Source organism: Aricia agestis, chromosome 1 (assembly GCF_905147365.1).
Source record: "Aricia agestis chromosome 1, ilAriAges1.1, whole genome shotgun sequence".
Classification (NCBI taxonomy): Eukaryota; Metazoa; Arthropoda; class Insecta; order Lepidoptera; family Lycaenidae; genus Aricia; species Aricia agestis.
Genome location: NC_056406.1, coordinates 22,982,112 through 23,005,588, shown reverse-complemented (window position 1 = coordinate 23,005,588; position 23,477 = coordinate 22,982,112). Strand labels below are relative to the sequence as shown.

At 33.0% G+C, this 23,477-nt stretch overlaps 2 protein-coding genes across 8 annotated transcripts; both read right to left on the bottom strand.

Annotated features, from left to right (window-relative positions):
- Positions 1 to 86: 86 nt before the first annotated feature.
- Positions 87 to 5,319, bottom strand: LOC121733726 (integrin beta pat-3-like). The gene is made up of 8 exons (XM_042124080.1): positions 5,197 to 5,319; positions 4,655 to 5,049; positions 4,082 to 4,583; positions 3,650 to 3,975; positions 3,163 to 3,294; positions 2,801 to 2,987; positions 2,022 to 2,493; positions 87 to 377 (listed from the first exon to the last, which is right to left on the bottom strand). The coding sequence occupies exons 1-8, from the start codon at positions 5,317 to 5,319 to the stop codon at positions 166 to 168; spliced, it is 2,349 nt and encodes a 782-aa protein (XP_041980014.1). The 3' UTR covers positions 87 to 165.
- Positions 5,320 to 5,321: 2 nt separating this feature from the next.
- Positions 5,322 to 23,113, bottom strand: LOC121733650 (interaptin-like). Of its 7 annotated transcripts, XM_042123973.1 has the most exons (20): positions 22,655 to 23,113; positions 21,490 to 21,531; positions 21,381 to 21,413; positions 18,239 to 18,262; positions 18,124 to 18,147; positions 17,620 to 17,646; positions 17,510 to 17,533; positions 17,235 to 17,397; positions 16,391 to 16,479; positions 15,911 to 16,030; positions 14,993 to 15,832; positions 14,720 to 14,891; positions 12,421 to 14,585; positions 11,119 to 11,226; positions 10,793 to 10,994; positions 6,737 to 9,105; positions 6,397 to 6,651; positions 6,165 to 6,309; positions 5,838 to 5,943; positions 5,322 to 5,750 (listed from the first exon to the last, which is right to left on the bottom strand). In XM_042123973.1, exons 1-20 carry the CDS (start codon positions 23,000 to 23,002, stop codon positions 5,648 to 5,650), a joined length of 7,359 nt encoding a protein of 2,452 aa, XP_041979907.1. In that variant the 5' UTR covers positions 23,003 to 23,113; the 3' UTR covers positions 5,322 to 5,647. The 7 variants fall into 7 exon arrangements, with proteins under 7 accessions (XP_041979907.1, XP_041979915.1, XP_041979921.1 ...); XM_042123981.1 differs by lacking the exon at positions 17,620 to 17,646; XM_042123987.1 differs by lacking the exon at positions 21,381 to 21,413.
- Positions 23,114 to 23,477: the final 364 nt, after the last annotated feature.

Here is a 23,477-nt window from a genome sequence, read left to right as displayed (position 1 = left end):
TTAATGGTTAATGATGAAAATAAAACGATTTAATAAAATTCTAATAATATTATATTATAATATTCAACGGTAAAGAACATATTTTACTTAATTATTTGTTAAATACAAAAAAAAAAAAACACATTAGTAATTTGACTGTAAGCAGATGACGCTGCATCTTATTTTTCAGTCGTGTCTAGAGCGGCGGAAAGCGGGATTACTGAAGGAGACCGTAGCCGGCGCGAAGATGGGGTTGACCAGCTCGGGGTTCTCACTCTGAACCTCCTTGAAGAACCGGTCGTACTCCGCGCGGTCGCGTCTGGTGGTGAGGATCTTCCAGCACACCAGGGTCACTAGACCGATGAGAATGAGCCCGATGAGGCAGCCACCACCGGCCCCTGAAAATATTTACTCTTCTCGTATCAAGTTTGTACAATATTTGGAACTCCCTACTCAGATGATTATTTGTTGATATGAACTTGCTTCAAGGAAGACTTAATAAAGAAAATGGTAGTGACAAAAATATATTAACCCCTGCCAGAGAAATCTTACAGCCTACGAAGTTATTACAAAGGCGAATGCCCAAAAATGTATGGACCAAAAACCCGTAATCGATTGAAACCATTTATATGTGGTATAGTAGACTACTTGTACTGTATCCCAAATACAATGTCCTTTTTGGAATAAACAATCACCGAGTACTTTAAAAACGATTGTAATTTGTAACTAATTGACTTTTCTTATAGGAATCTATGTGATATTCAGGACGACGCGATGCTACAAACGATAGTGTGGCGATTAGTAGTTAGTACGTAGTAAAAACATTTTTAATACAGATGTACAGTGTTGTAATTATGTATTTATGAATTTAATGTTTAAAATATATTTATCACTTTTATATCTGACAGTATAGAATGCTAGTTTGGTATAGAAAATAATCTGTATACAATATGTACTGTTTTTTTAGGAATATTAAGTACACGATATCGGTTATATGATCGGTTTTTTATAAAATAAGGGGCAAACGAGCAAACGGGTCACCTGATGGAAAGCAACTATACTGTCGCCCATGGACACTCGCAACATTAGAAGAGTTCGCGTGGAGCGATGGCGAAAAGTTGCAGGAGGTATGATTCCGAATAATTTCTTAGAGCACTCCCCGTGATACGAGTACAACCGATAGACGATGTAGAGTAAAGCCACTTGTGATTTAGTTTATTCTTAAAATATATTATATTTGACATACTTTTTAGGGTTCCGTACCCAAAGGATAAAAACGGGACACTATTACTGAGACTTCGATGTCTGTCCGTCTGTCTGTCTCTAGGCTCTTACTCAAGAACCGCTTTAGCTAGACTTGTGAAATATTCACAGATTGTGTATATCTGATGCCGCTGTAACAACAGATACTAAAAACTAAATAAAATTAAGATTCAAGGGAGGCTCCCATACAACAAACGTGATTTTTTGCCCTTTTTGGCTCCTAATCTATAATGGCTATACTATGTAGACACATGATTTTTTTACGAAATCCTCAATTATGTGTGTACTTTAATATTTCATCGCAAAATTAAAATAAAATAAATAATTAAGGGGGGCTCCCATACAAAAAACAATTTTTCCCTACTTTCGCTCTATAACCGTACGGAACCCTTCGTGCGCGAGTCCGACTCGCACTTGGCCAATTTTTTCATTTATTTAATTGTACATTAAGTATTGTCTATCAATATCGCTTTCACGAAAAAGATCACAAAAACAAAGGAAATAACTGTGTATCTCAGATTTATTTTTTCAAATTATTGGTTTCGGTTATCGTTTAGAAAAAAATGAATTTCATATTTTCAATCTACTATTCATGCTCTACTTTGCTGTACATAAATGATTTTAATCGACTATGGGTTTTTTTTGGGCATAGTCCTTTATTGATAATGCTTTTTAAAAGCATAGTCCCTAGAAATTTCATAGCCTGTAGCCTGACCGACAACTTTTAAGTTGTAATCATTTGCTATCAGTAATAATAATAATAATTTCTTAATTCTTACAGTAATAAGTTTCCGCGCAGTTCAATTTGCTCAGAACCTGGACATCCACTCCATACTCCACAACCTTGAATTTGTACACAAATCTGGTGTAACATCCAACATCGGCCCGAAATTCCGGGCATTCTATCCAGACTGAGCTCCGCTGAGTTTTTTCTGTGATATGTAATTCTGGGGACTCAGCGGGGATATCTAGGGTCTCCTCTGAGTTATCTACGAGGTTTTCTGGGTTTTCTTCAGCTGCGTTTACTGGTAGTGTATCTACACGGGTGACGTTGACGTGTTTGCAGCCGTCCTTGAGGTCGTCGAGGACGCACGGCTGCAACTGGACGCATTGCAGCTGCTGCTCCGCCGCCGCCGTCGCCGCCTCGCTCTGCACCGGCCGGCACAGCTCGTCTCGCTTGCGAGTGTCCCACGACGACGGCTGCCTGCACGTGCACTTATTACACTCGCATTCCCCAAATCCATTGCAAATCTGAAACGATCGCGATAATATAATATTATGACATTAAGTGAGCATATAACTGTAGGAGCTGGGGTTATGATGACTGCAGTCGATGGATTCGATGGAGCTAAAGTCTGGCGTGGCTTACTGTTGATCTTTGGACCCACTTGCTCCAGTCTGACTTTTTGCTCCAGTCTGAATTAATGATATTCGTACAATTCCCATGTTATTCTTCTCGTTTTTGACAAAAGGAAGGTACGATATTTAATCCAATCATCAACTTTAAATGAAACTGGAGCAAGAAGGTATAGTTAAAAATATACGTTTGTTACTTTACCTTTTTTCCTTCTTCTTTGCAGTTGGTTTGCAGTTTCGAGCAACTGCAGTCTTTGCCTGTCCAGTCATCGTCACATTTACACTCACCGCATACGTCCTCTCCACATTTGCCGTGACCAGAACAGAGCTCATTATTCGGGCCCAGTATACATGTTTGTAAGTTACATTCACAGAAATCTCCCTTAAAACTGTGAAGTCAGAAATATTATTTTATTTAATTTATAAGCTTTCGTTTAATTGGTAGCTTACAAAATAAGATTAGAACTATAATATATAATATGGTTTCCTTAAAACTTGAAAGTAATTTAAAATTCTTTACAATTGAATACAATATTTAGGAGCAAATTAAAATGAACATCTTACTAATTGTCCCAGCACTTGCACTTGCCACATTTGCAGACGCCACGGTCGTTACATTCGGTGCCGTTAGCCATACAACGCTCTTTATGTATATTCAGTCCTTCATCCAGAGAGCATTGGCATTTCTCACCCTGCCTGTAATTATTAAAAATATTAGATTCGGATACTTTGCCCTGTAGTATTTTCTACGTATCCTTTCTGGATTCGGCGCCCTACCAGCTTACATACATTTTAATTATAATTATACCACGTACTACATACATCATACATCTACCATCGATCCATGTGTTTGATTTAATGACTCCATGGACATAAGACTTGCAACGTACAATTTACATGTCACAACAATTTGTTCCAACTTTAGGCTAGAATATTTCACCCTATCATCTAATTTTCAGACAAGAAAGGTGATAATATATTATGCGTCGGATTGGTATGAAAGTCATTTCTGCACCTAATATCTGTTCGGTCATGTGGATAATTCTCTTACCATCCATTATAACATTCACAAATTCCACACGTCTTGCTTCCCTTGCCACTGCAAGACGTAGAGTTGTTCTCTGCTTTACATTCACAGTCCTTGATTATGTTTACGTCTAAATGTAGTTTTTCGTTTAAACCTTTAATCGTAATATCGATCGGAATACTTTCCACATCTAAATATTTTAAAAGTTTAAAGGTGCCTACGAATTTTAATTCATCGTTTATTTTCACAGAACAATCTTCTTTGCTGCAGTCAGGTTTGTAGGTGATTTTAAAGTAATCCTGATATTTAGAATCACTTGCATGTTGCAATTGAATAGATTCAGTTATATTCTGAAAAAATAATACAAAAATATATATTATATTGTTGTTCGATACCTCCAGTCTCCACTGCACTCTGCAGCATATAACTGAAGGTGTTAAACTAGCTAAAACTTACGCTATATATGGTTCCTAATATTTTATTAATTTCCAGTGCCTTCTCATTATAAGTAGTTACTTTAGCACCCATATCATTTTCGAGTGGTTTATAATCATCTAGTCGTTCAAATTTAACTACAAATATAATAACGAATCCTCCTTTTAATGCCATGTGTTTTAATATACTGATAGACGGATAGTCCATTTGCAACTCCTTAGCGTAGAAACCGTTTTTAGTATAGCAGTTCCCGTCGTAGGGCTGTATGATGCTAGCCAGCATCCCGTGGCCGGCTACGTGGTAGGTCGCGTCTGTGTTTAGCACTATGACTTTTCTCGATTGATTGCGCCATCCTATTTCGTCCTTACAAGCCATCGCTTGGGCTAGAGCGTCCATCGTGCCCTCCGGCTCGTCAACATTCATTCCGAACTCCATATCTCTTATGGTGTTTCGAAACTTTTCATAATCCTTGTTCAATTTGAGGAGATTTTTGAAGGAATAAGCTCTTTTTTCTACAACCTTGCTGAAATATTAGTTAAGAACTTAAAAATGTACACTAATTAAAATTAACAGAAAAAACAATTGTAAACTTACTCTGTGTATGGCACGGCATTCTTATCGACGAAAGTTCCCATTCCTATGAAGATATCATTAGTCATGCGACTCAACATATCATACATTAACTTGCTTTGCTCGGCAGTTTTTTTTGCGAAATTGCTCATTGACGCAGATCCATCGATGAGAAAATAGAAATCTAAAGGATAATCCTTCACTCTCTTATAAGTAAAATCAAAATCAATCGTTTGACCAGGCCTTAAGTCTAATTTTATCTCCTGAGGTTTCAGCTGGACTATTCGAGCTTTTTCAGAACTAAATTCATCTGCTCGCTTGATTGTAGCGTTTGGGTTCTTCGGATTTTGGATGTGACCCAAACACCGATCGCTCGCATCAACTTCAGGCATACATCTAATAATATCTTTATGGTTTTCCTGAGAATAATAATTAAGTAAATAGTAACATTAAGATGTGTTTTAAGTACACTATATTATCATGCATTGCTAGCTGTAGTATCATGTATCCCTATAAATACAGAATTCGTAACATTAGAGTACGAATAACAATATTATGGTACTCACGTCAGCACACCAAACACACTTTTTCTCATCTCTGATACACTCCCTGCATGTTTTATGTTGATTGCAACAAAAACTTGCCGCAAGAAATAAATTTAATGAAATTATACACAAATAAAACTTCATGATTTAGTGTTACAAAACAATTGTACTGACATCACGAGCAATTTATTTCAAATGCACTATCACACAGGAAAATATTAATATTACGATGTTTTCCTGGTTCTAAACGTTATTTTTCCAATGTCAAATTTCCTTGAACTGTTACAGAGCTACCAACCAATTTTAAACTATGTGCAACAATAAACGTTCCCTTTAACTAAAAACATAATAATATTATACATAGTAACATAGATGCCTATCATGTAGGCGGACAGCTTAATAGACAGAAAACTCCCTATTCTGGAAACAAGCAATTTAGTCCTTCAAATAGGTTAAAAGTGCCGACAAAGGTTCACAAGCTACCTACTCTGTTTTTATTTTCTGAGCTATTATTTTTTTCTTTCCTAATATGATGTGCTTCTTTATTTGCTTTGTATACACAGGCACGAAAATATCTAAAAACAAGAATCGTCACTTTAAATTGTATCTTTTATATTTACTTTATGATATATTTGAGATAATTAGTATCATAATATACTAACTTATTCTTTTTGCTGTCTTTGATTTCAACTGGAAGTATTTTGCAGGCCCCTTTTCTTCTCTCCTGATATCGTAGTCGATCTTTGATCACTTTATCTAAGTCTAGTCCTGACAAAAACCATACCTACTATTTTTATTATGAAAATTTCAAGGATTTTAAGTGTAAATTGCCTCACTTATTCATAGATATACTTATCGTTTCTTGCTCTTATCAAGATCATTTAAAATGTATGTCAAAATTGCATGTCATTATGCGCGTGATGATCAATTATTTTAATCTATAATTAATGGGCTTCAGATGAAATAACGGTATTTTCAGTAGCTCTCACCATGTCTGTGTTCTGGGTGTGCGTCAGAGCTCACTAACGCTTGCCCTGATGACTGCGTTGTGCCCTTTAAAGCCTTTCTACGCATAGTCTTCCAAATTTGGCACACTTTTAAATGTAAGAAAGATAATTCTTGTGCGGTAAGTTTCTAGAAAAAAAATGTTATTAATTTAAAAATGAATTAAAATTATGTGTAATAATTCATTCATTGTATTTAACAATTATTATAACTTACCTCTATCCCATCTATCATTTTAACGGCTATATGTTTGAAATAAGTTTGTTCTGCTATTTTGTTTTCTACATCAACTTGCTCAAAAATATTGCGAATGACATTCGAAACATTTGTGTTTATAGCACATGTACACGAAATTGTTGATTTTCCTTTAGGTTTTACATTGAAGGCTTCGACGTCAGTTTTTGTGAGATAAGATGGATTTGTACGGGGTTTTAGTTTTCTTTTCTGTACCTCAAATAGTTTAGCTGCTTTCTAAAATGATATTAAAATATTTTATAACTTATTGTAAATAAAAAACGTACTTTAAAGTTTTATATTTGAATTAAGATTTTTTTACCTGATTTAATTCTTTCAGCTCCATTTTTAATTTAAGTTTTTTATTTTCCCTTTCAAGTTTTTCAGTTTTCGTCATAGCTTCGATGCTTATTGCACGTAAATTCTCTATTTCAATATCATGAATTTTAATAACATCACTAAGGGTCTCCTCATGAAGAGTTTGAATGCTCACTACACCTTTGTTGTGTTCATTTATTATATTTTTAATGTGTCTTTCATATTGGTATTTTAAGGCTGCAATTTTTTTTCGATGTTCTCTTTCTGATTCTACTAGAGCCTTGGTAAGATTTTCAACTTTCTTTTCATATATATTTAGTATATTGAACTTCTCTAAATTATTTTTATTTGATGACGTTATTGGTTTCGACAAATTAGAAGACGACGATATTATGTTTGATTCAATTTTCTCAGAAATGATGCTCCCAAAGGGTTCTAGCATTTGTTCGTAGCTCTGACTCCTACGTATAGCGAGATTTGGTAAATAGTTTATATTGTCACTGTTATTGCTTCCTTTGACCTGAACGTTATCAAGTAATTGACTTTCTTGTAACAGACTTTTCGGCATTGGCATGACGTTTATGTTGTTAAAAAATGTATTATTTCTTTTCTCTTTTTTGTTTTCATATTCTTTTTTCACCTCATATGATTCATATGGTAATTCTTGAGAAAAATATGTTTTGCCTTGTGTTAGATTATCCAAAGATTTTGCTTTAGAATATAAATCCAATTGATCTTCAGAGACATCATCACAATTTTGTTTAGTAGCTATATATACATTTTGTGATTTTTCAGCCGTCAGATATTTTATAGCACCGTTTAGAGATTCATTAGACTTTTTATGAGAAACAAATTGATTAGTAATTTCGTTTTGCTTTGAAATCAAACCTTTTGCATTAACATCTGATAAAGATTGAACTTTTTTAGGTAAAATTGTAATATTTTGTTTTTTCAATTTAGTGCCAACATCTTTCTTCATGGTTTTTTGGTACGGTAAATTTATATTATCATAAGTTAATTTATTTTTACTTTCCTGATTCGTTGAGGACTGCACTGAATCATTATTTTTGACTATAATTTTTAAATTGTCATCCACGGTTTGTGTTGTTTTGTCAATGAAATTTAATTTAATCGCTATTTCTGTTTTAATTTTGTCATTATTTGGGTGAGAGACATGCCCTATATTACTTAAATCATCAGTTATGGTGCTAGAAATACTTGCAATGCTATTAGTAACATCATCATTAAAATCATCTAAATTAGTGTCACACCTTATTGTGCAAATTGAAAACTGTTCCAAAGTTTTTGTTTGTAATTTTTCAAGTTTATTTTTGATAATATTTCCAGATTTTTCAGATATAATTTCTTTCTCTTTGGCGATATCATCTTTCTTTGAAAATAAGATGGTTTCATCTTTGTTTAGTATCCATTGATTTTTATTTTTATCTTCAGAAATCATATTATTTGACATGCCTATATTTATTATATGATGTTTTGATAGTGAACTATATGTATTCGTACCAATGTCGTGTTTTATAATATTTTGATTTTCATTGTATATCTCAAAACTCGTTTGTGATTCAATGTCAAACCTACTAGCTTTATTTTTCATGTTGTGCACAACATTTTGTAACACTTTTATTTCAGCACATTTTTCTTGGTACTGATTAGAAAGTTCGTTTATTTGTAAGCTTTGTAAACTGTTATGATCCTCTGAAACTTTAATTTTTTTTTGTAGCTCCTCTATGTCAGCCAGTGAATTTTTATAAATCTTCATGAGATTGGATATTTCGTTATTTAAATTCTTTTTATGGTCTTCTTGAGATTTATTTAGTTTTTCAATTAAATTCTGTTGTGTTACAAGTTTAGTTTCCAAATCTTTGATAATTTCTTCGTAATTAATATCTTTGTTGAGTAATTGTTTATAAAGGTCTTGCAATTTTCTTTCTCTTTGTAGAAGTTTTTGCTCATTGTCTTCTTTTTCATTTTTTATATTTTTTCGTTCCATTTCTGCTATTTCCTGGGCTTCTTCTGCTTTATTTTTTAGAAGTTGATACGAACTTTGAATAGATTGCATTTTTTCCTCATAGTTTGCATGTTTGTCTTCATAGGCCTTTTGTATATTATGCAAAACATCAATTATATCTTTTGCACTAGATTTGTTACTTAAATTGCTGAGGCCTAAAACTGCCACTTCTAATTGATTTAAATTATGTATTATAGTTTCCCTTTCATTCTCAAGATAATTGATTTTAGAAACATTTTCTATTTCAGTGTCTTTATCTTTAGAGTCAAGTTTTAGTAGCTTTAGCTTTTTATTTATATCTTGAAGTTTTACTATTTCTGGTTTTATATTGTGTTTAGCCTTAGAATCTAAAAAAATAGTAGCAGTAAGTTTTATGTACTATTTGTGTAAGAAAAATCAGTTATAATGTATGGGTCAGGTCAGCCACAATAATGCATTGCGGCGTCGCATTAAAAAATGAAATATTTATGGTCAAAATGAAATAAGGTGTCCCCAGCGGTCATTAACCTTTTTAGTCTAGAAGCTATGGCTTTATTTACATGAATAAGTTTTGAATGCCTTTGATTGATAAAAAGTGAAAAATCAAAATTTTTGAATTTTTTCAACGGGGATCTCTTCTAATCCCTTTTAAGATTAGCTCAAAAGAATAAATAATAATCGGCCAAGTGTGAGTCGGACTCGCGCACGAAGGGTTCCGTACCGTTATAAAATAGGAAAAATAGGCGAAAAATTGTGTTTTTGTATGGGAGCCACCTTAATTTTTTATTTTATCCATTATCAATAGCAAGATTCTTCGATACTTGGACGGCCAGGGATTACTAAGCGACAAACAGTACGGGTTCCGTAAGAGTTGCTCGGCTGGTGATCTCTTGGCGTACCTAACTCATCGTTGGGCTCAAGCAATTGAGTCGAAGGGAGAGGCATTGGCTGTTAGTTTGGACATTGCGAAGGCCTTTGATCGGGTTTGGCATAAAGCGCTGCTATCAAAGCTACCATCATACGGGCTGCCCGAGAAATTATGCAAGTGGGTCACAAGTTTCTTAGCTGACAGAAGCATAAGGGTCGTAGTTGACGGCGAATGCTCGGAAACTCAGTCTGTTGATGCTGGTGTCCCTCAGGGCTGTGTGCTATCGCCTACCCTATTCATATTGTATATCAATGACATGTTACAGACCAACGGCATTCATTGCTATGCGGATGATGGTACACGTGAACATGTAATGCACCGTTCACGTTGGTGTCGTTCCATTTTTCAACAAGCGAAATCACAAAAATCCGTTATCAAGTCCAAAGTCGTCAAAAATAGTAATAACAGGAGAGAGTAAAAGCCATACATCACCGGGACGCCATCGCGACGTGGCTAATGACGTTACCATGGCAACGTCCAAGCAATGTCTGGCGTCTCTACGTCGCCGCTAAAGGGTGTTTTTCTAAGTACTTAACTATTTAATAGAAGCATTTTATAAAACTTCTTTCTAGTATAACTTTCTTCCTAGACTAGTTACACTTGAGCTATCATACAATAAAATGATGAGATTATTATGATCCTCAATATAAGGTAGGTAAAGAATTGCTACAGCACTGGGGACGTTTTGTCCTATTGTTCCTTCCTGCTCTTTAAGGAACTATTTTCAAATTTTGATTATCTCAAATAGTTTTTGAAATATTAAAAAAAACCAAACCCTTCTTTTTTTGTTTACTTAATTGTTTATAACTTTTGCATTTTTTCAGCCCGTCTTGGAATTTTGATAGAATGTCTAGATGGTATTCCGAATCGAATGAGACCAAAATAATAATTTTTCCGTGCTTGAGATCAGGTTTTGAGGAAACTGGCACTTGTTAACCAGAATATCGCGGTCTGTATAGAAAACGATGAAACAACTAAGTACATTTACAAGTTTTTTGACAGGGGGTCAATACGAGAATACGACAGAACTAATAGAATCTATTTTTATTAGTTTTGTCGTAAATTTTTCGATACGACGCCGCAAGGCAGTGTTGTGGCCTATTTACTATTTATATAGGTGTACTTACAGTGTGCTTTTATTTTTTGAGCAGAATGGTCTAATTCTTTGACATCAGCTTGACTAAAATGTTCACCATTTTCTATGGCAAGCTCTAAACTTTCATTGAGTTTTTTTATTTCTTCTTGCAGATTATTTATATAGTTTTGCAATTCGGAAATGCTATTGTTTCTATCTGTGAGATCCTCCTTCAATTTATTTATTATTTGCTCCTACAAAAAGAGTTGCCTTAATTTTTTAAAACCTCAGCTCAGCAGCATTCTATTACTCTATTTATCATTTTTATATCAGATCAATCAAAAAGCAAGACTTAGTTGAGTATATAAATAAACTTACACAAAGCTGCAGTTTCTTTAAGAGTTCTACAATTCTGTCACTATCAGAACCTTTTTCGGCTTTCATTTTTTCTTCGATATCTTTAAATGATTCATTTGCCCTGATAATCTGTTTGGAGGTTCATAATCAAAAAAGTAAAACATTTTACATACAAAATAATGTTACGGTACATGGTATACGGACACGTGGTGCCATCTAGCGACAAACCAGCGAAGCTTACCGAGGGAGCACAGACAACATAAATCCCCTACTCAATACTAGATGGCATGAGGTGCGCAAGTACATACTCGAACCTTCTAGAAAGGTCCAATGTTTGTTTACGTGTTTTAATTTAGACCTTATGACTGAGTCCATAAGGTCTAAATTATATTCAACTTACTGCACTTATCGTAAGGACGGCAGTTTTATTGTGGTACATGCCCGAGCCTCCTAGAAAGTTCCCACGGTTGTTTACTTGTTTACGTGAATCGGGAACTTTCTGGAATTCGTCTCGCCATATAAAAAGAGCCGCAGGCAGGCCCGGAATTCAGTTCGTTTTGAGCTTTCATCAAGGCGATTTCGGAGTGACAACAAGTGATCAATTGTGAGTGAACCAGTGAAACCTGCGACTTGGCTACGACCTAGGACAGTGATAGTGCTTAGTGATTGGACCTAGTGATTAGTGTTTGGACTTAGTGCTAAGTGTTGTGACCTAGTGTGTGCTTGTGTGACCTAGACATAGTGAATAAAGTCGTCAAGAGAGTCACCAGGTCTTTCTCTCCGAATTCTTCGAACCCTAGCACGTAACAATAATATACTACTAGTTGACGTTTTCAATTACGTTGCGTCAAAAATCGTATATTTTTACGTAACAAATTATACTATTCTATATCCTTTTCCGTTTCTTAAAATATTTTCATACCAAGTTCCATCTAAATCGGTTCAGCCGTTTCAGTGTTCAGTAGCGACAGACAAACAGACACACTTTTGCATTTGTAACATTAGTATAGTCTATGAATTTTTAAGCTATAACATAACATATTTGAATCTATGAAAGTGGTTTTTAGAAAATAAACAATGTTAGCTCTATTTAACTAGTCAGGTCAACTATTATAAAACACTAGCTGACCCGGCAAACATTGTTTCGCCACTTACTTAATTCGGATATGAGAAATAGATGTTAACCGATTCTCAAAGCCAACTAAATTTCATTAAAATCGGTCTAGATGCTTAGGATTATTTTTACAAACAAATAAATTTCACGATACAATTTGTTATTATTGGTATTATCAATGTTTTTTTTAATATTGTTATTCAAATTACCTCGGCTTCTTTAATTTTAAGATCTGTTTTCATCGATTCTATTTCAATCATAATATTATGATTTTGCATTTTGAATTCTTTGTTTTCATCTTTCAAAGCTTTTAAATCTTCTTGCAATATATTGTTTTCTTTTTTTAATGTATCGTTACATACTATTACAGTAGTGAACATTTCGTTACTTTTTCTTAGATCTATGAGTTCCGCTTCCTTTTCATTAATTATCTTACTGAAGGAATCGAACTGTAATCGCATAGATAAAATGTCATCTTCTAATAAGGAAATATGCTGCTTCATAGCATTAGTTTCTTCCTCTAAATTATAGGTTTTAGTCAATTGGTCACTATATTCCTTTTTTGTATATTGTAACTGCTGTTCAATATTTTTTAAATCATTGTTTTTCTCTTCTAGTTTTGTATTTAATTTATCCTTGTCCATATTTAATTTATCACATACTTGTTCCAAGCTATGAATCTCCTTTTTTAAACCTTCGATAGTCGTTGATAGAATTCGTATCTCACTTTCAAGAAATGTGTTAGATTTTTGCAATTCATTTATTTGTGTATCTTTATTAATTAATTCATTTTCTTTTTCAGTATAAAGTAAATCATATTTCGTTTTAAAGGGCTCTAACTCTTGTACTGTGCTGTGAATCTTTTCCCAGTTATTCTTTAGATTATTCAACTCATCGCTTTTAGTATATAATTCTTTTTCTAGTTCATTTTTTTCATTCAAAAGCTTGTTATATTTACTTATTAATTCCTCTAAGCTTTTACTCAGTTTCTTTGTTTGTGCGGCTTGTGGTTTAAGGTCTTCACTTTCCTTTTTAGCTAACTCTAGAGATTTTCTATAAATTTCTTTTACATTATCATATTCTTTAATTGTTGCTAAACTATCATTTCTAAGTATTTCTAATTGTGAAAAAGCATCATTCTGGTCATAGTTTTCGACACTCCATTTTCGTTCATTTAATGATGAATATTCCTTATCACTAAATGTTGAAATAAAGTCAGTAATTTTTGGATTTTCCGTTAAATCGTTCAGTAACTTTTGTTTTTCTGTTTCAAGGGTCTCAATTTTTTTCTGAAAACTATTTCGAATTTTATTTATTTCCATTAATAGTATAGTAATTTCATTATTTTTTCGGTTCAATTCTTCTGTTAAGTCTTCATTTTGTTTACATATTTTATCTTGAATTACTTTGTAAAAAATTTCATCTTCCTTATGTTTATCTTTTAATTTAACGATTTCAGTTTCTAACGCTGTCATTTCTTCTTCACTTAAAATAAGAGATTTTCTGTATTGTTCTTTTATTTCATCATATTTGGAAATCGTTGATAAACTTTGTTCACCTAATAATTTGATATGTGATAAAACATCATTTGAAATAATATTAGTATTACTATTGCTCTGATCGTCATACGTTTTACGAATACTAAGAGACAAATATGTAAAGTCATTATCAGCTTGAGGTGAATTTTGTTTAATGAAAAATTGTTCTTCTTTTTCCAATAGTGATAATTTATTTTTTAAATTTTGTTGAATTTTATTGATTTCAATGCTGACATCTTGCATGTCTTTATGTATTGGTGATATTACTTCTGATTTTTTTATTTCTGGAGATTCTATTTCATTGTGTATATTATTGACTCTGTCGAGCTGTTTTTCTACCACAACATTTTCTCTCTCGGGTATATTCAAAAGTGTTTTGTGGTGTGCTATGTCATCTATATAATCAGAATCAGAATGACTTTGAACACTGTGTGGATGTGAACTTTCAGGGTGACCTAAAATATCTTGTTTATTTTCATTATGTGTTTTATTTGCAATACAATTATTATAAGGATCAGTATTTTGGAGTTTGTTTATTTCTTCGTAGTTATTATTATTTTCTAATTCAATTTTTTTTATAAAAGATAAATCTGAATCAATTCTATGTTGATATTTACTAATTTCCTTAGAAATAAGGACCTTGTTACTTTTTTGCTTTTCTAATTCTTCATTCAATATTTCAATTTGCTCTAATTTATCTTGTACAATTTCGTGTAAGTTATCAACAGCATTCGACTTTTCATGAACATTTTCAGTCAATTGGAGATTTCTCGTGTTTAGAATTCTGATTTCATCATTGAGGGTAACAATTGTATTTACTGCATGATCATATTTTTCTAAAAGAAAAAAAAAACTGATTTGCAACATTGTGATGTTTTATGTGGGATATTCATAAGTCATTATAAATTAATATCTGTAAATTGAATGGATAAAAATTTAATAGTTGAATAAAGTTTGTATAATATATTACCTTGCCATAATTTTGCATCTAACCTCAATTCATTAATATATTCTAGGTTCTTATTAACTTCTTGTTGAAGATTTTCTATTGCAACACTTTTACAAGTGCATGTTTCTTCAAATTGTATTTGATCCCTTTCTTTTGCTATCCGATTAAGTGCTTCGTATATTTGTGTTCCAGCCTGTAAAAATCATATTTTTAGCGTAAATATAATTTAAACCTAAAAGTTGTCATAACTTACGTCGCTTTGATAATACGAAATAGTGCATTGTATACACTTACGTATTTTTTATTAAAATATTGCTCAATATCAGATGACAAATTTTTTATTTGTTGTTCTTTACACATGTTAGTGCATTCCATTTCTTTAATCTTAAACAACAGAGAATTTATTTCTTTGTCATGCGCTAATGATGACTCTTTCAATTTTTTATTCAATACCAAATTTTCATTTCTTAGTTCATCAATGGTGTCAGAATTAATTTTATTTTTTTCAGATTCAGCGACATATTTTGAATTCAAATTAGTAGTTTCATTTAAAAGAAAATAATACTTTGCTTTGAATTTATCTAAACTGTCAGACCGTCGACGTAAATGCTCCATTTCGTTCCATAAATTATTGTAATCTTCAATGCTGTTTCGTAAACATTTGTTTTCATCTTCGACCTTTAGTAATTCTTGACAACGAACATATAAAAGGTCTTTTTCGCTTTTCAAATTTTCGTAGCAAGTTACTAGCTCACTGTAGCTCGATTGTAGACTTTTTATCAGGAACCTGCTTTTATTTTTGGTATTACATTCGTCGACGTCAAAATAGCAAGCACTATCGGTTTCACTTTTACTTTGATCATTTAGAGCTTCATTTATTTCATCAACGTCGATGATATCTGCAATTAAATGCGCCCTTTTCTTGTCTCTGATATTTTGTGAGCTCTCTGTTGCCGATTCTGCGTATGTTGTTTCGTAGCTGGTCAACACTTCGGCTCGGTAGCACGTGCAGCTTTGTGGCCTATCGGTTTGGTTACACGGCGCTATTAGAGCAATACTAAATTTCTCTAAAACTTTGATCTTATATAGAATCTTTCCTTTTATATGGATATTCTGTGTGTCTCTCCCCAAAGTCTGTAAGGCAATACGTAAAAAGAGATACCACTGATTAAAAACAAAATCATAAAAACTGTACAGAAACGATTAAATTACCAATAGATCTAAATACTGTTTATATTTGAGATTTTGTCGCAATATTCCAAATATTTTCTCTAACGCCGTGTATATGTGAGCGTATATGCAGTAGGGCTCGCAGACGTCGTTTTCGAGGACCTTCAATGTAATAAAATATTGGTTATTGCATTTAGTTGTAACTTGTAACTGCTTTTTTCCTAAAACGTTATTTGGCCTTTTTTCATAATACAATAACTGTTAAATGTTCTGCATATGATATACAACTAGAGATGTATACTACAAAACTGAAAATATAATAATATCATTTAGTTAAGGATAAGATAACTCAGATCGGCTGAATGGGGCATTCCATTTTAATTTCTATAACAAATGCGAAGGTGTATCTATCTGCAAACTCGTCACGCATAACTATCTAAAATAATTTTGATGAAATTTCATGTAAATTGTAATTTGTAATATCAGCATGCACGAATATACTATTTTCAAATTCATTATTACCACTATGGTGTTTCGCATCGCGTTTAACTTGGCATCCTTAGTCACGATCATGTCTTGTAGTTCTTCAATTCTGGAATCTTCTTCGGCATCTAGAAATATAATGTTTCAAGAAATATAATATTTGGGAATTTAATGTTACAAATATTAAATTCCCAAATTTTTAAATACTGTCTTAAGCTCTGGTTTCCTCAAAAAGCGGTGCCGTCATGCAGAGACCGCAATACAGCGGTGAATGTCGTCACTGGAACGTTGTCCTACGAAGAATATGGCACGGTTTCCTTACGGATAACGGTAATTTACACCGTTCTCTAGGAAACCGCGCCATACCGCCCACATAGACAGTTTAGTGATGTTATTCACCGCTGCATTACGGCCGCTGCACGACGGTACCACTCTTGGAGGAAACCAGAGCTTTATTCTTATGCCTGTTTTTACTAACCGCCACTAACGCTAAGTGTTCCCTAGCGAGTAACGATCCTAAGATATATTATATCTTATCACAAACACGTTTCTACCAAAACTCATGTGTCACGATGTCATCTAAGTTCTTAGACCCTATAGATTAAGGTGACATTATATAATATAAACGTTAGTAAAATCTTAAAGGATAGGTCCACTTATGGCCGCTAGCAGGACACAGGACTCGTAGCGTTAGGGGACGGTTGGTGAAAACAGTAGCTTTTTAATTTTTTTTTATAATTGTACAGTGCTTAATAAATTAATAATACAATTATTGATTCAAATTAAACATACATTTGACTGAAAGAATAATAAAATAATAATAGAAACTGTCAAAATACCATATTACGGTAATTTTTAAATACATAATATTTAAAATATTTACATGTGCCTGTCTCGCGAAATTTCACCCGATTGTCGCATTTACCAAATATAGTATCTTTTGTTTGATCAATTTGATCAATATTTTCGTAATCTTGATCGACAGGTTCATAGTCGCTTTGTTCGTCTCTTGTTTTATCTGATTTTGGTTCTTTGATGTAGGACCACTGCACATTATGATGAGTAGAAACAAATTTAATTTTATAAAAATAAAAAATTACATGTACCTAAGTATGTACTTATTTAAATGCATGTATTAACCAAAAATATTTTACTTACTTCACTTGCCGATGATTTGCCTGTCTGGAACAAACAATAATATGGAAAATACATCAATTGACTAAAAACTAAGGATTACGCGACGTAATATATAATTATGATTTATTTACCTCTGCAAAAACTGTACTTCTGCTTATCTAAAACATACATTATAATTGGATATAAATCAATACGTATATGTACATAATAATAATATTAATAATCATCATTAATTTTTATTATTGTGTCATACATTTTTTGTACTTTATGTTGTCTGTATTGTATGTACAGACTTGTCTACAAACCAGTCTTAACCATCATGCAATTTATTCATACATACTTCATTTATCTTTGATACAGATTTATAGTCATAATATTATTATGTCGCTTTTGGACAGTTTTGGGTAGAAGATTTTTTAAATTCTCATTCAAATACAAAATTTTGTTAAATGAAATACAGTATTAATAGATTTTTCGGCTATCGTGATTCGTGACCAAGCGAACCTTTGTTGAAATACAAAGAACGTAAGAGAACGTAAAGAGATACACGTAAAAATTCTAAGACTTAAGTATCTTATAATTATTGTGTTCACGACATTTAAAAAAATAATTGGATATAATTAAGACTTCAATACCTCATCTCCTCTTGATTTTCCAGTCTGTAAATGAAAATTTAAAATAAGTCATATTATTATCAATTATTATTATAACTACAACAACAGTGTTCGATACAAAAAAAAATCTACTTACTCCAAACACCTCTGAGTCGATGCCCTGAAAATAAAATTATATGGTATGATAAATAAAATTATATGCTTCATAAACTCATTTAATGCAAATTATCTAAACTTAAACAGAAAAACTCTACAAAATGTGCCAATGAATTTCTTTAAAGCGTGGTATGGTTAGCGCGTACTGACATTTAAATCGGTAGCATAGCCACCCAGTTGCTTTTTAAATCTTTACTAGCTGTTTGACCGAGCTTTGCTCGGTATTCAATAAAACACGAATAAAATGACATTTACTAAAAATTATTCCTAGCTAGATCGATTTGTCGCCCCCGAAACCCCCTATATAAGATAATAAGATTAACAAACGTACTGTAAATATCATATAATACGTTCTCGAAAAACACAACCCTCCTTCTGGCAAGACAGGTAGAATACAAATATACTGTTAGCACTTACTTTACTGTACTGTAAATCAGTAAATATTATACAGTACTAACTGCCGCACTCAGAGATTAAAATTAATCAATGAACTGTAATCGAATGAAGAGTTTGACATATTATTATGTTAAAAACTTCCTTTGATCCAATCCAATGACGTGTGCACTGTGCAACATCAAACATCGTCGGATTTTGGTTGGATTATTGTTTACTCTATGTAATAGTAGCGCCATCTGCCCCGACCTTTGCGTAATATTCACTATAAGGGTGAAGCCAAACGAGCGTAACTTGTGAGTTGTGAGTCGCAGAATTTCGGCTGCCAGAAATTCTGCTGCATTCAGTTTCATACAAAAATTGTGTTTGATTCACACGAGCGTAATTTTGTGAGTCATGTTTTGTATGAAAAGATATTTACGCGACCGAAATTCTGCGACTCACAAATTACGCTCGTTTGGTTTCACCCTTACAGGCTACAGTTGAGTAGTCAATATTCGTCTCTGAGTGCGGCAGTCAGTTTCGTAGAGCGGCGTAGACCCTCTACGAAATATTTACTATTACAGGCTACAGTTGAGTAGTCAATATTCGTCACTGAGTGCGGCAGTCAGTTTCGTAGAACGGTGTAGACCCTCTACGAAATATTCACTATTACAGGCTACAGTTGAGTAGTCAATATTCGTCACTGAGTGCGGCAGTCAGTTTCGTAGAGCGGTGTAGACCCTCTACGAAATATTCACTATTACAGGCTACAGTTGAGTAGTCAATATTCGTCTCTGAGTGCGGCAGTCACTTTCGTAGAGCGTTGTAGACCCTCTACGAAATATTCACTATTACAGGCTACAGTTGAGTAGTCAATATTCGTCTCTGATTGCGGCAGTCACTTTCGTAGAGCGGTGTAGACCTCTACGAAATCAAATACGGAACCATGAACGTAGAAAAAAAGGCGGACTGAGTCTTATTATACACAGCACTGTGTCTTCAGAGTCGGCCAGGCTGACTGCATGTACACGGTTCGCACGCACACATTCTTACGCTAGTCTGGCCATTTGACAGGCGTAAGAATGTGTGCGTGGCCGACTCTGAAGACACAATGCTGTGTATATTCGGAGCGTGCGAAGTGGGTGGAGGGGGTAAAGAAAGCGATTGCCACGCTTGCCGCGGCAAAAATATGCAACCAAAGGGGCTCAGTTAGTAGTCAAACAAACTTGTCAATCTTGTTTTGACATTTTTAGAAATTGGTCTTAATGAAAAATAACAGCAAAAATAGGTAGTCAGTATACAAATTTAAGGTTTTTCTAAATCCGCTAGGAAATTAGATCAGATAGCTGCTGTAAAAATGAAAAAGTATGTGATTCGATATAACCTAAAATTGCATTATCAGTCAAGTCAATTTTATTTGAGTTGCATTTTATTATATTAATTGAGTACCTAACTATTGTTTTAGTGTTGATGAATGATGGATCACCATGTTCTCCAAAACCCGACGACAAAACTTGCAGCGATAGTTTCATAGAATACCTATTTCATTTAAATCCAAAGTATCAGGTGGAAGAAACAGTGACTCACAAATGACGATAAACCAGATACTACATCTAGTTTAACTGATCTTTTAGAAGCTGGAGATAGAGTTTGAATGAAAAAGGTTTTTCAAGTAAGCAAGTCTTAGATGAAAGGGGTAAAAAAGTTAAAATTATTATGCCCCCATTTTGAGCAAAACAAAACGAGTACTCTCAAGAGGAAACCGAAAGGACTTGCTCGCTGATATTGCTCAAGTAAGAATCAATATTGAAGTGATTGAAATTTGAAAGCAATGATATTCTATGTTACTATTTTAGAAACTCATTGCAAAGACTCAGAAACATGAAGAATGTTTGCAGTGTTTTAGTAAATTTATAGACTCCGATTTTCTTCCAGAGTATTAATGTTGTAAAAAATAAACAAAAACAAGATTTTTAAAAACATTTCATTTTTTTTTTTAAGTATAAAGTATTGCTTGTATTTTTGTTACTGATTAAAGTAGCAATATGTTAGCACTTGCCACTCTGGTTATAAACGAAGCTGCATTTAACCCGATCATTATTATCTATCTGTAAGAATGAATAAAAATGTTTAGGCTTGCTTTATCTAAATGCTTAGTTACGTTTTTGGTTGGTTCATTACTTACGTTTGAACTTGTTTTATAGGGTGCTAAAGTCACCGATGTTCAACGAATTATATTGGCTCGTATTAAATAACATTCCCATTAGTTCTTAGCTCTTCTACATCCCTTACATGTTCTGCTAACACCAATTTATTTCCTTTTAGCATATATTGGGCCTTGAAACTTATTGAGTGTTTTACACTTTCAAAACCAGTTTCTATGATTATATTCATTTTCCACAAGTAGTTTTTAACTAAATCTAACCCAAATACCATTAATTACTGTTCTAAATATATTTTATTTGCTATAATATTTACAAAATAAACAAATTCTTGTTGTTTATTTTTTGACACATGCCCCTAAAACTTCGTTTCAAATATTATGTCACAACTGACGTGCACGTTCCGAATAATAAGACTCCGTCCGCCTTTTCTTCTACGTTCATGTACGAAACATGCTACGATTTTGAAAGAGGTAGCTGAATTCAATGGTGGTCAATAAAATCGCTATTTAGTACTTAAAGTCAAGCTAAGATAGTTTTGATTTATTTAAAGTTATATTTTTATTATAATATAATATTTTGTACCTCTACATCTCCAGATACATCCAAATCTATGTACTGAAAAGAATAAAAAAATGTATAACGTTTGAATAAAAGATAAACTTTTAACTAGCGAATTAAATACAATGCTCACCATGTCATCCAACTCCTTATTTGCCGCTTTTATTGTTGCATACTAAAATAAAATAAAAAATTGAACTTTACTCCAGATACGAAAATTGCGAAATGATTTTTATACGATAATCATTATTACTGTTATCGTATAAAAATCTTTTTTGGGCTCCGTACTAAAGGGTTTATGAGACCCTATTACTAAGATTTCGCTGTCTGTCCGTCCGTCCGTCCGTCTATCTGTCACTCGGTGTATTATGGGGGCCACAAACCCAAAATTATCGATTTTATAGTTCATTTTTATACTTGAAAATAAGCCCGAATTGTTTCATTTTCTAAAATTAGATATTTCCAAGAATCCGATCTGAGCAAAAACACGATAGCTTAAAATTTTCTCGATAGAATAAAATGCATCTAATTTTCACGAATTTTTCATTTATTGTCATAACCGTGCATTAAAAGACGACCGGATTTTCATAAATTATAGTGTGTTTCTAGTGTCGCTAGATATAACAACATACACGCCCTCGTGTATGTTGTAATATGTTTAAATATATATATATATATATATATATATATATATATATATATATATATATATATATATATATATATATATATATATATATATATATATATATATATATATATATATATATATATATATATATATATATATATAGTTATAGTTTATATGGTGAAAGAGTGCATCGAGCTAATATTATTTTAAAATAATGCTTTTATCATATATATTTTTAACAAATAAAACGTTACACACACTACGACAGTACTACTAGGAAAAATGACAGATTTTTGAGTGACAAGCCTATACATACGAATTATACTCTTTTATTTATGGTTGAAGTCTGTTGACAACAAGTTGACAAATTGAAAATGGATTATTGTTTTTTTCTTATTTAAGTTTAGATACTATTAGACAATGCTTAAACGGACAGTCTGAGATCAGCTGAGTCCCAGGACAAGAATTGAAAAAACTTAACTATGATGAAGTCAATATTTTTTAGGTAGTAGTCCTAATGTCGTTGCAAGTAAGGTTGAATTTCGAAAATTGGGCGATCTCTAGTATTAATTATTAACTGATAAGAAATATATCGTGCGTGAGTCGGCTTCATCGGACTTTGCGCACAGTCTGTATACTTTTCAATATAACTAAAGTTTTGACTTACCGCCTGAGCGATTTCAGCTTTCTGTCCCGCGTCTAGGTCTAGGTGGTCATAAGCTGCCAACAAGCGCTCAAACTCCTTGATCTTTCGCTTCAGGCGCGATATTTGAGCGTTCTTGGCCATCATCAGAGTATCCACTATGACTTCAGTGGGAATGTACTTGGGCCTACATTTCTCGTTGTTACGCTTGATTATTTCGAACAAATGTTCAGTTTTGTCTGTGATAAAGTGGGACCAGGCTCGGGCGTCTGTGCACGACGCATAGGCCTTCAGTTTTCCCTCGTTTCGTGCCGGCAAATCGTACAACTTGTACTCATTGAATACACGATCTCTCTTAGTTACGAACGACATCGCGCCTCTGCAATAATTTTCTCAAGTGATTTGGAAGAATTTAAGCCTCTTAATGCAGCACATATCAAAATAATTTATTATTTGCCTTTAAATTATTGTAAAAACAGAAAACGTAAATTAACAAAAATAGTTAAAAATGAAATTGTCATTTGTAAATCTAGGCGGAAAAGTCTTTTCTATGTCAAATTTAAATGTTATTTTTTCTAACGTTTCTATGCCATTACTTTTTTGTGTTTTCTGTTTTAGCTGATAGTATAGGGATATAACTGTATGGGAGCAATTGAGCAATCATACCCACTAGGTCTTTGATTATACCCACAGATTACTAGTATATATTTGTAGATTATACCACAGTAGAGATAACTATATTAACTAGGTCTACCATCTACTAACCCCAATTCTTATGTCATTGACTAACCCTCATACTAACCAGTACCACAGACCACAGTATAACAATATGACACTAATATTGCTA

Coding starts and splice junctions, on each gene's coding strand:
- LOC121733726 (XM_042124080.1), bottom strand. CDS start 5,319: ATGAAGTTTTATTTGTGTATAATTTCATTAAATTTATTTCTTGCGGCA. Junction 3,295..3,649: donor TGTGAATGTTATAATGGATG/GTAAGAGAATTA, acceptor TAATAATTACAG/GCAGGGTGAGAAATGCCAAT. Junction 2,988..3,162: donor TGCAAGTGCTGGGACAATTA/GTAAGATGTTCA, acceptor CTGACTTCACAG/TTTTAAGGGAGATTTCTGTG.
- LOC121733650 (XM_042123973.1), bottom strand. CDS start 23,002: ATGTCGTTCGTAACTAAGAGAGATCGTGTATTCAATGAGTACAAGTTG. Junction 14,586..14,719: donor AGATGCAAAATTATGGCAAG/GTAATATATTAT, acceptor TTTTTCTTTTAG/AAAAATATGATCATGCAGTA. Junction 9,106..10,792: donor TCAAAAAATAAAAGCACACT/GTAAGTACACCT, acceptor CTATTTTTTTAG/ATTCTAAGGCTAAACACAAT.